This window comes from Schistocerca americana, chromosome 3 (genome assembly GCF_021461395.2).
Source record: "Schistocerca americana isolate TAMUIC-IGC-003095 chromosome 3, iqSchAmer2.1, whole genome shotgun sequence".
Lineage (NCBI taxonomy): Eukaryota > Metazoa > Arthropoda > Insecta > Orthoptera > Acrididae > Schistocerca > Schistocerca americana.
In genome coordinates this window covers 333,314,430-333,328,137 of record NC_060121.1, presented here as the reverse complement: position 1 = coordinate 333,328,137, position 13,708 = coordinate 333,314,430, and the positions used below count along the sequence as shown (strand labels likewise).

Genomic DNA, 13,708 nt, shown 5'->3' with positions numbered 1-13,708 from the left:
CGGATCGAATCCGCCCGGCGGAGTAACGACGAGGGCCGGTGTGCCGGCCAGCCTGGATGTGGTTTTCTGGTGGTTTTCCACATCCTGCTAGGTGAATACCGGGCTGGTCTCCACGTTCCGCCTCAGTTACGCGTTGCAGACATTTGCCAGATGTCCGCACTATTTCACGATTTACACTTGACGCAGACAGTTGGGGTACACTGATTCCGTCCTGGTGAGTACGGGGTGGCGGCAGGAAGGGCATCCGGCCATCCCTAACACTAGCACTGCCAAATCCGTTGTAACCACGCCGACCCTGCGATCGCTGCGGGACTATGGCGTAAACGAAAGAAAGAAAGTGAGGAATAAAATGGTGTTCTGGAATCCTTAATAAAACCAACCTGCTTTCAGTAAACTATAAGTTGCATTACTTATTGAACGCTCCTGGTACATAGGAATCGTACATCAGCGTTTTAAAATAAGAGAAATGAGAGCTCGTACGGAAAGATTTACGTGTTCGTTTTTCCCACGCACTGTTAGAGTGTGGAACGGCAGATAAAGAGTCTGAGTGTAGTTCGATGAACTCTTTGCCAAGCACTTGAGTGTGAACTGCAGCGTGCTCGTGTATATGTAGATGTGGATGTCCATTTTTTTCACTTTGTCCGTAACTTGCTCGTGTTGAGCACTGTTCCCGTTTCTTGTGTGTCTGTGTGGGACTCACCTGACGTGCGAGAAGGCCTCGGGGTGCAGTCCCAGCAGGCGCGCCACTGCAGCCACGACGCGCCGGCCCTCGTCCCAGGTGTGCACGCTGAAACACACGCACACCACTGGCTCAGCCCCCTCCTCTCCACCTGGCAAGTCGCTTCCGCCGGGCTGCAGCTCTGCTTCCTCTCTTCCTGACCGCAGGCCACCTTCCCGGAGCTGCCGACCTTTCCAGACCGCTTCCGCGGTACGTCACTTCTGCCGCGGGCTTCCCTCACACAGTCGCCCTCCTGCCTTTTCGGAGGCGACGTCGTTCCAGCGAGTCTTGTACATCTTTGTTCCGCAGAGACGCAGAAATTATTTACTGACGGAATTCATTGGACACTCGACATAGTGGTCTTTAGAGCCCAACAACTTGCTCCCTGTTTGCATTTTCCACGGTTTACGGGGTGGATGTTTATCAAGCCTGTGACCAACCCTTTCCGTCATCCTTGGAGTAATCTACGAAAGCACCTCACCAGTAGCTACCTTGCTGACGCCCTGACATTGAGCCCTAACAAAGTATGCACAATTTCAATAAAATACGATGGGACTGATTACTTCACTGTGCAAAAACTACTCATAAGTGGGGATAGCGAAAATAAACGTCCCTACATGCTTGTCTGAAGGAACAGACACTATTGGCGATACACAGCTGTACGAAGTATTTCGTAATTTATTTGCTGATTGCGAGTCCTTTGACGTCAGCTGCATTAGGTAAAGTTGCACTACCTAAGAGCGAGAAAGGAAAACATATGTCAGTCTGGGACTCGAACCTGGATTTCACACTTATCGCGAGCGTTCGCCTTAACCACTTCTGCTATCTGTGCACTCTCCTTAGGTTCATCCAAACTTCCATATGTCACACTGTCTGCATCCTTACAAGGCAGTCCGCAAAATTCATAACCTATATAATGCCCGCAACATTTCTTGGGTTCCCGAAAAATGGAGAATGAGACAACAAGGCATCGAGACTGATGTTGTAGTCGTAGCACTTATTAAGTAAATTGAAGGTGGAGGGGGGTAGAAAGGAAAGGAAGAGGGAGGGACTATTGACGCCAGCTGTATCGGGAGTTTATGCGGATAGTTGGACCACTTTTTTCGCTTTGTGATAGATGGCGCTGTAATAGTCAAAAACGTATAAGTACGTGGTATCACGTAACATTCCGCCAGTGCGGACGGTATTTCCTTCGTGATACATTACCCGTGTTAAAATGGACCGTTTACCAATTGCGGAAAAGGTCGATACCGTGTAGATGTATAGCAATTGTGATCAAAATGGCCAACGGGCGTGTGCTATGTATGCTGTTCGGTATCCTGGACGACATCATGCAAGTGACCGGACCGTCCGCCGGATAGTTACGTTATTTAAGATAACAGGAAGTGTTCAGCCACATGTGAAACGTCAACCACGACCTGCAACAAATGATGATGCCCAAGTAGGTGTTTTAGCTGCTGTCGCGGCTAATCCGCACATCAGTAGCAGACATATTGCGCGAGAATCGGGAATCTCAAAAACGTCGCTGTGAGAATGCTACATCACCATCGATTGCACCCGCACCACGTTTCTATGCACCAGGAATTGCATGGCGACGACTTTGAACGTCGTATACAGTTCAGCCACTGGGCACAAGAGAAATTACGGGACGATGACAAGTTTTTTACACGCGTTCTATTTAGCGACGAAGCGTCATTCACCAACAGCGGTAACGTAAACCGGCATAATATGCACTATTCGGCAACGGAAAATCCACGATGGCTGCGACAAGTGGAACAACAGCGACCTTGGCGAGTTAATGTATGGTGCGGAATTATGGGAGGAAGGATAATTAGCCCCTATTTTATCGATGGCAACCCAAATGGTGTAGTGTATGCTGATTTCCTACGTAATGTTCTACCGATGTTACTACAAGATGTTTCACTGCATGACAGAATGGCGATGTACTTCCAACATGATGGATGTCCGGCACATAGCTCGCGTGCGGTTGAAGCGGTATTGAATAGCATATTTCATGACAGGTGGATTGGTCGTCGAAGCACCATACCATGGCCCGCACGTTCACCGGATCTGACGTCCCCGGATTTCTTTCTGTGGGGAAAGTTGAAGAAATTTGCTATTGTGATCCACCGACAACTCCTGACAACATGCGTCAGCGCATTGTCAATGCATGTGCGAACATTACGGAAGGCGAACTATTCGCTGTTGAGAGGAATGTCGTTACACGTATTGCCAAATGCATTGCTGTTGACGGACATCATTTTGAGCATTTATTGCATTAATGTGATATTTACAGGTAATCACGCAGTAACAGCATGCCTTCTCAGAAATGATAAGTACACAAAGGTATATGTATCACATTGGAACAACCTAAATAAGATGTTTAAACGTACCTACGTTCTGTATTTTAATTTAAAAAACCTACCTGTTCGTCTAAAATTGTGAGCCATATGTTTGTGACTATTACAGCGCCATCTATCACAAAGCGTAAAAAGTGGTCCAACTAAAATATTCATATTTCTTTATGTACTACACGAATATGTAATACAAATGAGGGTTCTAATTTAAAAAAAAAACGCAGTTGATGTCCGTTTGGCCTATGGCAGCGCCATCTAGCGGGCCATCCACAGCGCCATCTGGTTTCCCCCTTCAAGCGAGACAAGTTTCGTTCTTTGTAGTTTTTTCGTTTGACGCTTATTTCGTGAGACATTTGGCCCGGTCACGATCAGTGGACCACCCTGTGTGTTACGTAAATTGAAGGTGGAGGAGGGAGAAAGGAAAGGAAGGGGAAGGGACTATTGATGTCAGCTGCAGCGGGACTGTATGCGGAGTTAGCGGCGACGAGTGAAAATGTGTGCCAGACCGGGATTCGAAGCCGAGATCTCCTAATCTCAAAGTAGCGAGCATGGGCTGTGGCGCTAGGTGGGAATGTGATTCGACCGAGAGGCGCGCCGAGATGGTCCGCGCAATTGCCATAAACACTGTGTCCAGGTGGCGCAGTTGTTAACGCAACTTCCTTGTAAGCAGGAGGTCCCTGGTTCGAATCCCTCTCCACCACACATGTCCGAAATAAGAGTCACCAGACATTCATATAACTGTAGTGCTTGCATGCATGCCACTATTGCATAGTACTTCTATACCTAATACAGCTCAAGTCAAGGAATTCGCGGCGAGAGAATTAATTAGAAATTCTTCGTACAGTTGTGGACTGTCAACAATGCCAGTTCTTACAGACATGCATGTAAGTAGGACAAGCCGAGGAGGGCACACGACGATAACGATACTGGTCTCGATTACTCGTGTCTCATTTTGCCCGTTACGGGTTTCCAGATAATGTTGTGAGCATTATGTGATGAATTCAGGTGACTGACAATGTGACTTATGGAAGTTTCCGTCAGTTCGGCAAGTGTGCACGGATAACCAAAATGGTTAAGGCGATCTGTCGCTATAAGTGGGGAATGCGAGTTCGAGTCCTGAACTGACATAAATTTTTATGTCATTATTCAGTAGTAGATCTATTCCTAATACAGCTGATGTCAAGAAATTCACAGTCAGTAAATTAATTTCGCAAAAAGTGGATATCAATAACCGGTTCTTTATATCGATCTTTATTTTTTATTTTTATTTATTTATTTGAGTATCTTTCTTTGTCGAGTAGAAAAGGGATTAAAAGAAGGAAGGAAAATTGCCACCGCCACTTTTGCCCTAAGTAAAAAAAGACAAACAAAACGAAACAAATCACTACTTCAAGTTTTGGCCCTTATCTAATCCCACTCCCAGTACGATTAATCTGGAGCTATGAGGGGGGTGAGAAAGGTTGAAGGGAAGGAAACCGCAGGGGAGCCATAAACGGAAATGTCGTGTGGCTAGGGCCTCCCGTCGGGTAGACCGTTCGCCTGATGCAGCTCTTTCGATTTGACGCCACTTCGGCGACCTGCACGTCGATGAGGATGAAATAATGATGATTAGGACAACACAACACCCAGTCCCTGAGCGGAGAAAATCTCCGACCCAGCCGGGAATCGAACCCGGGCCCTTAGGATTGACAGTATGTCACGCTGACCACTCAGCTACCGGGGTGGACGAAAATTAAAGATGATTAGTTTTGTTTTATTTGAGCGCAGGGAGGAGCGGGTCCAGCACGTCTAAACGTGTCTTCCCGTTGAGTGGACGTAGATTCCGTTTTTGGTTCTGTTCGGTGCTCAATGGGATTTTACATAATAACTCTGCAAGAAACTGTTCCTACACTTGAGAGAGGTGTTAGCAGAGAGTGATGGGCAACTTTTTTTGTCCAACTTTGGTAGGTAATGTCGAGATTCAGGAAGATGTTTTGCTTCCTCTTTCGCTTCATGCTCATCAAATCAGTGGGGTACTTTTATCTAGACAGGGACAACCAGTAAAACCCTGTTCTTTAAAGAATAGATCTCTTAAGTGTAAAACATTTTCAAACGTCAGCTTACTTTACAAATGAGTCAATTTGATAAATATCTGAACCTAAGCAAGAGGCGAGAAACATTTTAGGAAAGTTTTGGAATTATGTTAAAAATTTCATGGAAGTCGCTATGTGCTTTTATTATCAAATCCTGGACGAGTATAGTTTGGATAATTTGCGCTCCATTTTAAGCAAAAACTAGTTTTCCTCTCATTTCAGTCTTTATAGCGCCATATTTCAAAATGGTTCAAATGGCTCTGTGCACTATGGGACTCAACTTCTGAGGTCATCAGTCCCCTAGAACTTAGAACTACTTAAACCTAACTAACCTAAGGACATCACACACATCCATGCCCGAGGCAGGATTCGAACCTGCGACCGCAGCGGTCTCGTGGTTCCAGACTGTGGCGCCTAGAACCGCTGGGCCACACCGGCCGGCGCCATATTTCCTGAGCTATGAAATGGACAAAAATATGATTTTGCAGATACATTCAGTGGTACATGTGGTTACTATTGCGAAATATGTTGCGAATAGTTTGTCTCTACTTTAAACTCTATTCACAACACATTCTGCAATGAATTAAAACGTCTTCTCTTATGCTGAAGTTTTACTACATGAACAGCAAAGACATAGTATGCGATAAACTCTTTCCTTTTCATTATTTTGTAGGGAGTGTGAGCGAGAAAAAGTTTCGAAACGGTTTGAAAATATAGGTAAACTTTGTTGGAAGCCCCTAAGTCTCTCATTTTCAAATACTGAATGAGTACATTCTAGGTAAGTGAGTTACACTGACTCACATCATGTACACAGTTCCTAACTGTAATACTTGTCATCTGTGTTAATCTTTTAGCTTAAGATTATAATTCTTAAATTTTTAAATTCGAGCAATAGCAATATGAAATATGTTGCCCCCGAAGGCCTGCAACAGGCTCCGTGCACCATGAACTGGGCTAGCCTTTTAGTAATATAATTGCAGATGCCCGTGGAACTGAATAAAAATGGCCACTGAAAATTGTATCAAGTCATGTAGCCTGATACAGAGGTTTTATAATTTATGACATTTGGACGGCTTACGCGTCAGCTGCCTTAGGTGTAGCTGTATGTTTCAGATGGCTGAGATGAGTGTGGTAGGGCTCTTGATAGTGATGAGCAGAGGGAGAGGTCGAAACCCAATGCAGCGCCAAGCTTACTCTTCTCAAATGCACAGAATGTCAGGCGGTGAGAATATTTGAGGGTGGGGGGTGGGTGTGGGAGTGGGGAGGGAAGGGGGGGGGGGGAGAGGAGGCAGTTGATACTAGCTTTGCGTTTAATGGCGGAATGGTTTTAGATTTAACGACAAATGGCTCCCTAGTACACATGGTATTAGTCAGTATCCATTACACGTCTTGGCTTTATTTAAACTGACACTGAAATGAGACTTCTGTCTGTCTGGCAGCAGGATGCGAAGTAGTTTATGAAGATTTTTTTCCTGGAATTAGAAGGGGAAGTGGTGGGTGGTAGTAGCTGCCCTCCCCAGCCCCTCGCTGGGTACGCCGATGCCAAAGGGACTCCAGGCTGATGCCTTCAACCAAGGAGTGTCGCATTCCCTCCTTTCATGAGGCACTGCGGACAGGTGGACACTGGTGCTGAGCCTGGCAATCAAGAACTGTACGCCATTTCTCCTCCCCTTCGCAGCGAAATGCTGGCTGGATTATTTCTAGCACCATCAAGAATCGTACCGCCAACTCTGTCAAGACGAAAACGAATGCTCAAGCATAAGTTAGTGACCTGTGCTACGAAGAAGAATAAAATTAAACCATTTAATTTTACAGTTACATTTCCTTCCGGTGTGAACAGCGAACTCTCTGAAAACCACACTGCGACGTACAAACCGTTGCAGAGCAGGCATTACACTCTGCAGCTGAAAGGAGACAGTAGGTCCTACACTAACGGACAGTGCAAATTTAGACTCAACTGGTTACAGTATCTGCTTACATTATCCGTGGACATTCATGTTTACTGAATCTGAGATGACGCGTTGTTGAAGAGAGAGCGTTGCTGTTGCCAGGAGGAATTTATTAGTTCGGCATCCTATATGAAAAGGTAATAACTGGTGAGGAGCGATATAATCCAAGAGTTCCTCGCATGTGTCCGCAGCTTGTGGTCTTGCGGTAGCGTTCTCGCTTCCCGCGCACGGGGTCCCGGGTTCTTTGCGGATGAGGCTTCATTCCAACGTGATCAAATTGTAAATTTTCACAATCAACATGTGTGGGCTGACGAGAATCCGCACGCAACTGTGCAGTCACGTCATCAACACAGATTTTCTGTGAACGTTTGGGCAGGCATTGTTGGTGATGTCTTGATTGGGCCCCATGTTCTTCCACCTACGCTCAATGGATCACGTTATCATGATTTCATACGGGATACTCTACCTGTGCTGCTAGAACATGTGCCTTTACAAGTACGACACAACATGTGGTTCATGCACGATGGAGCTCCTGCACATTTCATTCGAAGTGTTCGTACGCTTCTCAACAACAGATTCGGTGATCGATGGATTGGTAGAGGCGGACCAATTTCATGGCCTCCACGCTCTCCCGGCCTCAACCCTCTTGACCTTCATTTATGGGGGCATTTGAAAGCTCTTGTCTACGCAACCACGGTACCAAATGTAGAGACTCTTCGTGCTCGTATTGTGGACGGCTGTGATACAATACGCCATTCTCCAGGGCTGCATCAGCGCATCAGGGATTCCATGCGACGGAGGGTGGATGCATGTATCCTCGCTAACGGAGGACATTTTGAACATTTCCTGTAACAAAGTGTTTGAAGTCACGCTGGTACGTTCTGTTGCTGTGTGTTTCCATTCCATGATTAATGTGATTTGAAGAGAAGTAATAAAATAAGCTCTAACATGGAAAGTAAGCGTTTCCGGACACATGTCCACATAACATATTTTCTTTCTTTGTGTGTGAGGAATGTTTCCTGAAAGTTTGGCCGTACCTTTTTGTAACACCCTGTATATGTAGAAGGAAGCAATAAACGTGTTAACTAATTTAGGAATGTACGCTCTCGGAACTCATACACAACGCCTGTCTTATACCTCTGCCACTGGAGTCGGCTAAGTATGTCCGTGATACTTTTGGGCTTGCTAAACGAGCCTATGAAGAAACGGGCTGCTCTGATTGGGATCTTCTCTATTTCATTTATAAATTCCACCTGGTAAGTGTCTCACATCGACGAGCAATACTAAAGTATCGACCGAACGAGGGTTTAGTCAGCTACCTCCTTCGTGGGTGACCTAGACTTCCTGAGGCTTCTTCCAATGAATCTCAGTTTGGCATCTGCCTTTCCAATGATTAGAATTATGTGGTCGTCCCTCTTACAAGGCCCCTTGCACATACTCCCAAACATTTACTGGATACGACTGCTTCCAGTGATCTTCCCGCTATTTATGCACATTATGTTACATTTGCTTGCACACAGAGCCAATTTACAATCCTTGTACCAATAATCGATCCCATGCAGGTCTTCCTCAATCAAATTGAGCATCCCAGCTTTGAACAATCCCTAAAAAGAGTTGAGGCCGTTGCTTCAGCATCGGTGGATTACCATGGCTGCTCAACACTTCCGGTGTGAAGTCTGTCATCAGGCCGACAGGTGTTCTCTCTACAGGGAGGTGACAAAAATCATGGGATATCTCCTAACATCGTGTCGGACCTCTTTTTTCCTGCATAGTGCAGCAAATCGACGTGGCATGGATTTAAAGTCTTTGGAAGCTACTGCAGAATTACAGAGCCATGCTGCCTCTAGAGCCGTCCATAATGGCGAAAGTGTTTCTGGTACAGGATTTTGTGCACGAAATGATCTCTTGATTATGTCCCACAAAAGTTTGATGGGATCCATGTCGGGCGACCTGGGTGGCCAGATCATTCGCTCGAATTGTCCAGAAAGTTTACGAAACCGATCGTGAACAGTTGTGGCCTGGTACTTGTCATCGTTGTTTGCGAACATGGCGAGTCCATGAATGGCTGCAAATGGTCTCCAAGTAGCCTAACATGACCATATATAGTCAACGATCGGTTCCGTTAGACCAAAGAACCCAGTCCATTCGACGTAAACACGGCCCGCACCATTATGGAGCCACCACCAGCTTCTACAATGGTTCATGGACAACTTGAGTCCATGGCTTCCTGGGGTTTGCTCCACAGTCGAATCCTACCATCAGCTCTTACCAACTGAAATCGGAAAAATCAGATCAGGCCACAGTTTGCCACTCGTACAGGATCCAAGCGATGTGCTCAGGAGTTCAGTTATGCTACCACAGCCCATTAACGCCTTTGGTCCCTTCCCACAAATCAATGAACCAACAATTAACGCCAAATTTCGCCGCACGATCACAATGGATACGTTCGTCGTACGTCCCAGATTGATTTCTGCTGTTATTTCAAGCAGTGTTGCTTGTCTGTTGGCACTGACAGCTCTACGTAAACGCCGCTGCTCTCGGTCGTTAAGTGAGGACCGTCGGGAACTGCGTTATCCGTGGTAAAAGGTAATGCCTGAAATTTGGTACTCTCGGCACATTCTTGACATTGTGAATCTCGGAATATTGAATTCGTTATTTTCGAAATGGAATGTCTCATGCGTCTAGCTCCAACTACCATTTCGTGTTCATAGTCTGTTAATTCCCGTCGCGTGGCCAAAACTGCGTCGAAAACCTTTTCAAGTGAATCACCTGATTACAAATAACAGCTCCGCCAGTGCACTGTCATTTCATATCTCGTGTACCTGACACTACAGCCATCTGTATCGCAATTCTATGACCTTTGTCACCTCAGTGTGTTACGCAGTGGTCTCTAATTGAAACGTGTCAGTGTATTGTGGGGTGTTTCTGCGAATAGTTGGAAGGGGGGAAATTCCATGTTGTGTAAGCAATGACCTCAGTGTTTTCACTGATTTGTGATAGCTTTACAAAGAGTATATTTATAAGAATTAATCGTGACAGAAAATTTCACAGGAACTTATGCAGATTACGTCACCTAAGAGGCAATGTGGCGTTCTGGTCACGGCAGCGGCCTAAGGCTCAGTTTACACACCGCGAGTTCTACGCGGTTGTCGCAATCCAGACTTCCAACTTTTCCAGTGATTCCGGCGGAGGCGGCACAGCTTGCGGCTTCTGGGAAGGCCAGGCCGCAGATTCTGAGCGGGTTGCGAGGAGTGCGACTTCCATTGTTTCTTTTAGTTTTCGAATCAAAACAAACTTCGGTGAAATCAAACGCAAGGGTGGCTACATTATGAGTGCAACTGCGACTGGAATTCCATTGTTAAATGCAAAGGAGAGAGTGGACAAGTGGAAAGAGTACACTGAAGGTCGCTATGAGGAGGAAGATTTCTCTGATGAGACAGAAGAAGAAACAGGAGTCGATTTAGAAGAGATAGGGGTCCAGCATTAGAATCAGAATGTAAAAGAACTTTGGAAGACTTAACGTCAAATAAGGCAAAAGAGACAGATAATATACCATCAGAATTTCTAAAATCATTGGGGGAAGTGGTAGTAAAACGACTATTCACATTGGTGTGTAGGATGCATGAGCCTGGCGATATACAGTCCGATTTTCGGAAAAATATCATCCACACAATTCCAGACTGCAAGGCATGACAAGAGCGAGCATCAGCTTAACAGCTCACGCGTTCAAATTGCTGAGAAAAGCAATATACAGAAGAATGGAAAAGAATTTTGAAGATGTGTTAGATGACGGTAAGTTTGACTTTAGGAAAGGTAAAGACACCAGAGAGGCAATTCTGACGTTGCGGTTGTTAATGGAAGCAAAACTACAGAAAAATCGAGACATGTTCATAGGATTTATCGACCTGGACACGTCAAACTGCGCACAATGTTCGAAATTCTGAGAGAAATAGGGGTAAGCTATAGGGAAAGACGGCTAATATAAATATGTACAAGAACCATGGGGGAACAGTTAGAGTGGAAGACCAAGATCGAAGTGCTGCGATTAAAAAGGGTATGAGGCAGGGATACAGCCTTTCGCCAATACTGCTCAATCTATAAATTGAAAAAGCAATGACAGAAATAAAAGAAAGGCTTAAGAGTGGAATTAAAATTCAGCGTGTAAGGATATCAATGATACGATTCGCAGATGACAATGCTATCTTCAATAAATGTGAAGAAGAATTACAGGATCTGTTGAATGGAATGAATTATTGTAATGAGCACGGTATGTGGACTGAGAGTAAATCGAAGAAAGATCAAAATAATGAGAGATAGCAGAAACGAGAACAACGAGAAACTTAACATCAGGATTGATGATCACGAAGTAGATGACGTTAAGGAATTCTACTACCCAGGCAGCAATATCACCAATGACGGGCGGAGCAAAGAGGACATCACAAGCAAATTTGCGTTGGTGAAAAGGGCATTCCTGGCCGAGAGAAATCTACTACTATCAAACATAGGCCATAATTTGAAGAAGAAATTTATGAGAATGTACGTTTGGAGCATAGCACTGTATGGTAGTGAAACATGGACTGTGAGAAAACCAGAACGGAAGAGAATCGAAGCATTTGAAATGTGGTGCTACAGACGAGCTTTGAAAATTAGGTGGACTGATGCCGACGGACTGCGCGGTCCCTCTCGCCGGAGGTTCGAGTCCTCCCTCGGGCATGGGTGTGTATCTTGTTCTTCGCATAAGTTAGTTTAAGTAGTGTGTAAGTCTAAGGACCTATGACCTAAGCCGTTTGGTCCCTTAGGAATTCACACACATTTGAACGTTTTTTGGTGGACTGATAAGATAAGGAATGAGGCGGTTTTGCGCAGAATTGGAGACGAAAGGAATATATGGAAAACACTGACAAGAAGAACGTTTAGGATGATAGGACATCTGTTAAGGTATAAGAGAATAACGTCCATGGTACTAGAGGGAGCTGTAGACGATAAAAACTGTAGAGGAAGACAGAGACTGGAATACAGCCAGAAAATAATTGTGGAAGTAGGTTGCAAATACTACTCAGAGATGAAGAGGCTGGCACAGGAGAGGAAATGGTGGCGGGCAGCACCAGACAAGTAAGATGAGAAAAAAAAAGAGAAAGAAATGGACATACACAGCGTACATCGCATAACAACAAAGTAGTTGGCAGTAATTGTTCCAAGCGACAACTGCAAAGAGAAGGTTACGCTAATTACAGTGAGCACAATGTCGTGACGACTACACACGGTCCAGTCACGTTCATGTGACCACCGTCTATATTCGACGTGAACGTGCGTTAACCACTCACAGACGGCACGTGGCAGCAATAGCAGTGGAAGATGTACACTGAAGAGCCAAAGAAACTGGTACACCTGCCTAATATCGTGTAGGACCCCCACGAGCATGCAGAAGTGCCGCAACACAACGTGGCATGGACTCGACTACTGTCTGAAGTAGTGCTGGAGGCAGCTGACATCCCTGAATCCTGCAGGACTGTCCATAAATCCGTAAGAGTACGAGGGAAGTGGAGATCTCTTCTGAACAGCACGTTGCAAGGCATCCCAGATATGCTGAATAATGTTCATGTCTGGGCAGTTTGAGGGCCAGCGGAAGTTTTTAAACTCGAGTGTTCCTGGAGCCTCTCTGCAGAAATTCTGGACGTGTGGAGTGTCTCATTGTCCTGCTGGAATTTCCCAAGTCTGTCGGAATGCATAATGGACATGAATGGATGCACGTGATCAAACAGGATGCTTACACACGTGTCACCTGTCAGAGTGGTATCTAGACATATCAGGGGTCCCATACCACTCCAACTGCACACGCCTCACACTATTACAGAGCTTCCACCATCTTGAACAGTCTCCTGCTGACATGCAGGGACCAAGGATTCATGAGGTTGTCTCCATACCCGTACACGTCCATCCGCTCGATACAATTTGAAACGAGACTCGTCCGACCAGGCAACATGTTTCTAGTCATCAACAGTCCAGTTTCGGTGTTGACATGCTCAGGCGAAGCGCAAAGCTTTGTATCGTGCAGTCATCAAGGGTACACGAGTGGGCCTTCTGCTCCGAAAGCCCATATCGATGATGTTTCATTGAATGGTTCGCACACTGACACTTGCGATGACCCAGCATTGAAATCTGCAGCAATTTGCGGACTGTGGGCTCTCCACATTCTGGAAAGCACAATGGATCAACACAAGCATGCATTTATCCTTGGGGATCATGACCATCCCTGCATGCAATTTGTTTTTCCTCGGCACAATGACATATACCAACAGCATAATGCAACATGTCACGCAGCTCGCAGTGTGCTTGCATGGTTCGTAGAGCACCAGAATGAGTTTACCGGACTCTCCTGGCCTCCAAACTCCCGAATTTAAACACGATCGAGAATCTGTGAGACCACTTCAATAGTGCTGTTCGCGCCATTGGTCCTCAGCCGAAGAATCTAGTGCAGCTGGCCACGGCAATAGAGTTGCTGTGGCTTCACATCCCTGTCAGTATCTTCCAGAACCTTACTGACTCTCTCCCAGCACGTCTCGCAGCGGCCCCCGCTTCAAAAGGTGTTTGTTCAGGCTTTTGACAGGTAAC

General features: G+C 45.7%; 1 protein-coding gene across 2 annotated transcripts in view; it reads right to left on the bottom strand.

Moving 5' to 3' along the window:
* Positions 1–13,708, bottom strand: part of LOC124607222 (receptor-type tyrosine-protein phosphatase N2) — a 445,587-nt gene that overhangs the window by 82,383 nt on the left and 349,496 nt on the right. Inside the window, exon 12 of one of the 2 annotated variants that reach the window (XM_047139493.1) lies at positions 701–787. The exons of the other annotated variant lie outside the window; for it this stretch is intronic. Coding sequence (XP_046995449.1) covers positions 701–787 — 87 coding nt within the window. The remainder of the gene's footprint in view (positions 1–700; positions 788–13,708) is intronic. 2 annotated transcript variants of the gene reach the window in all.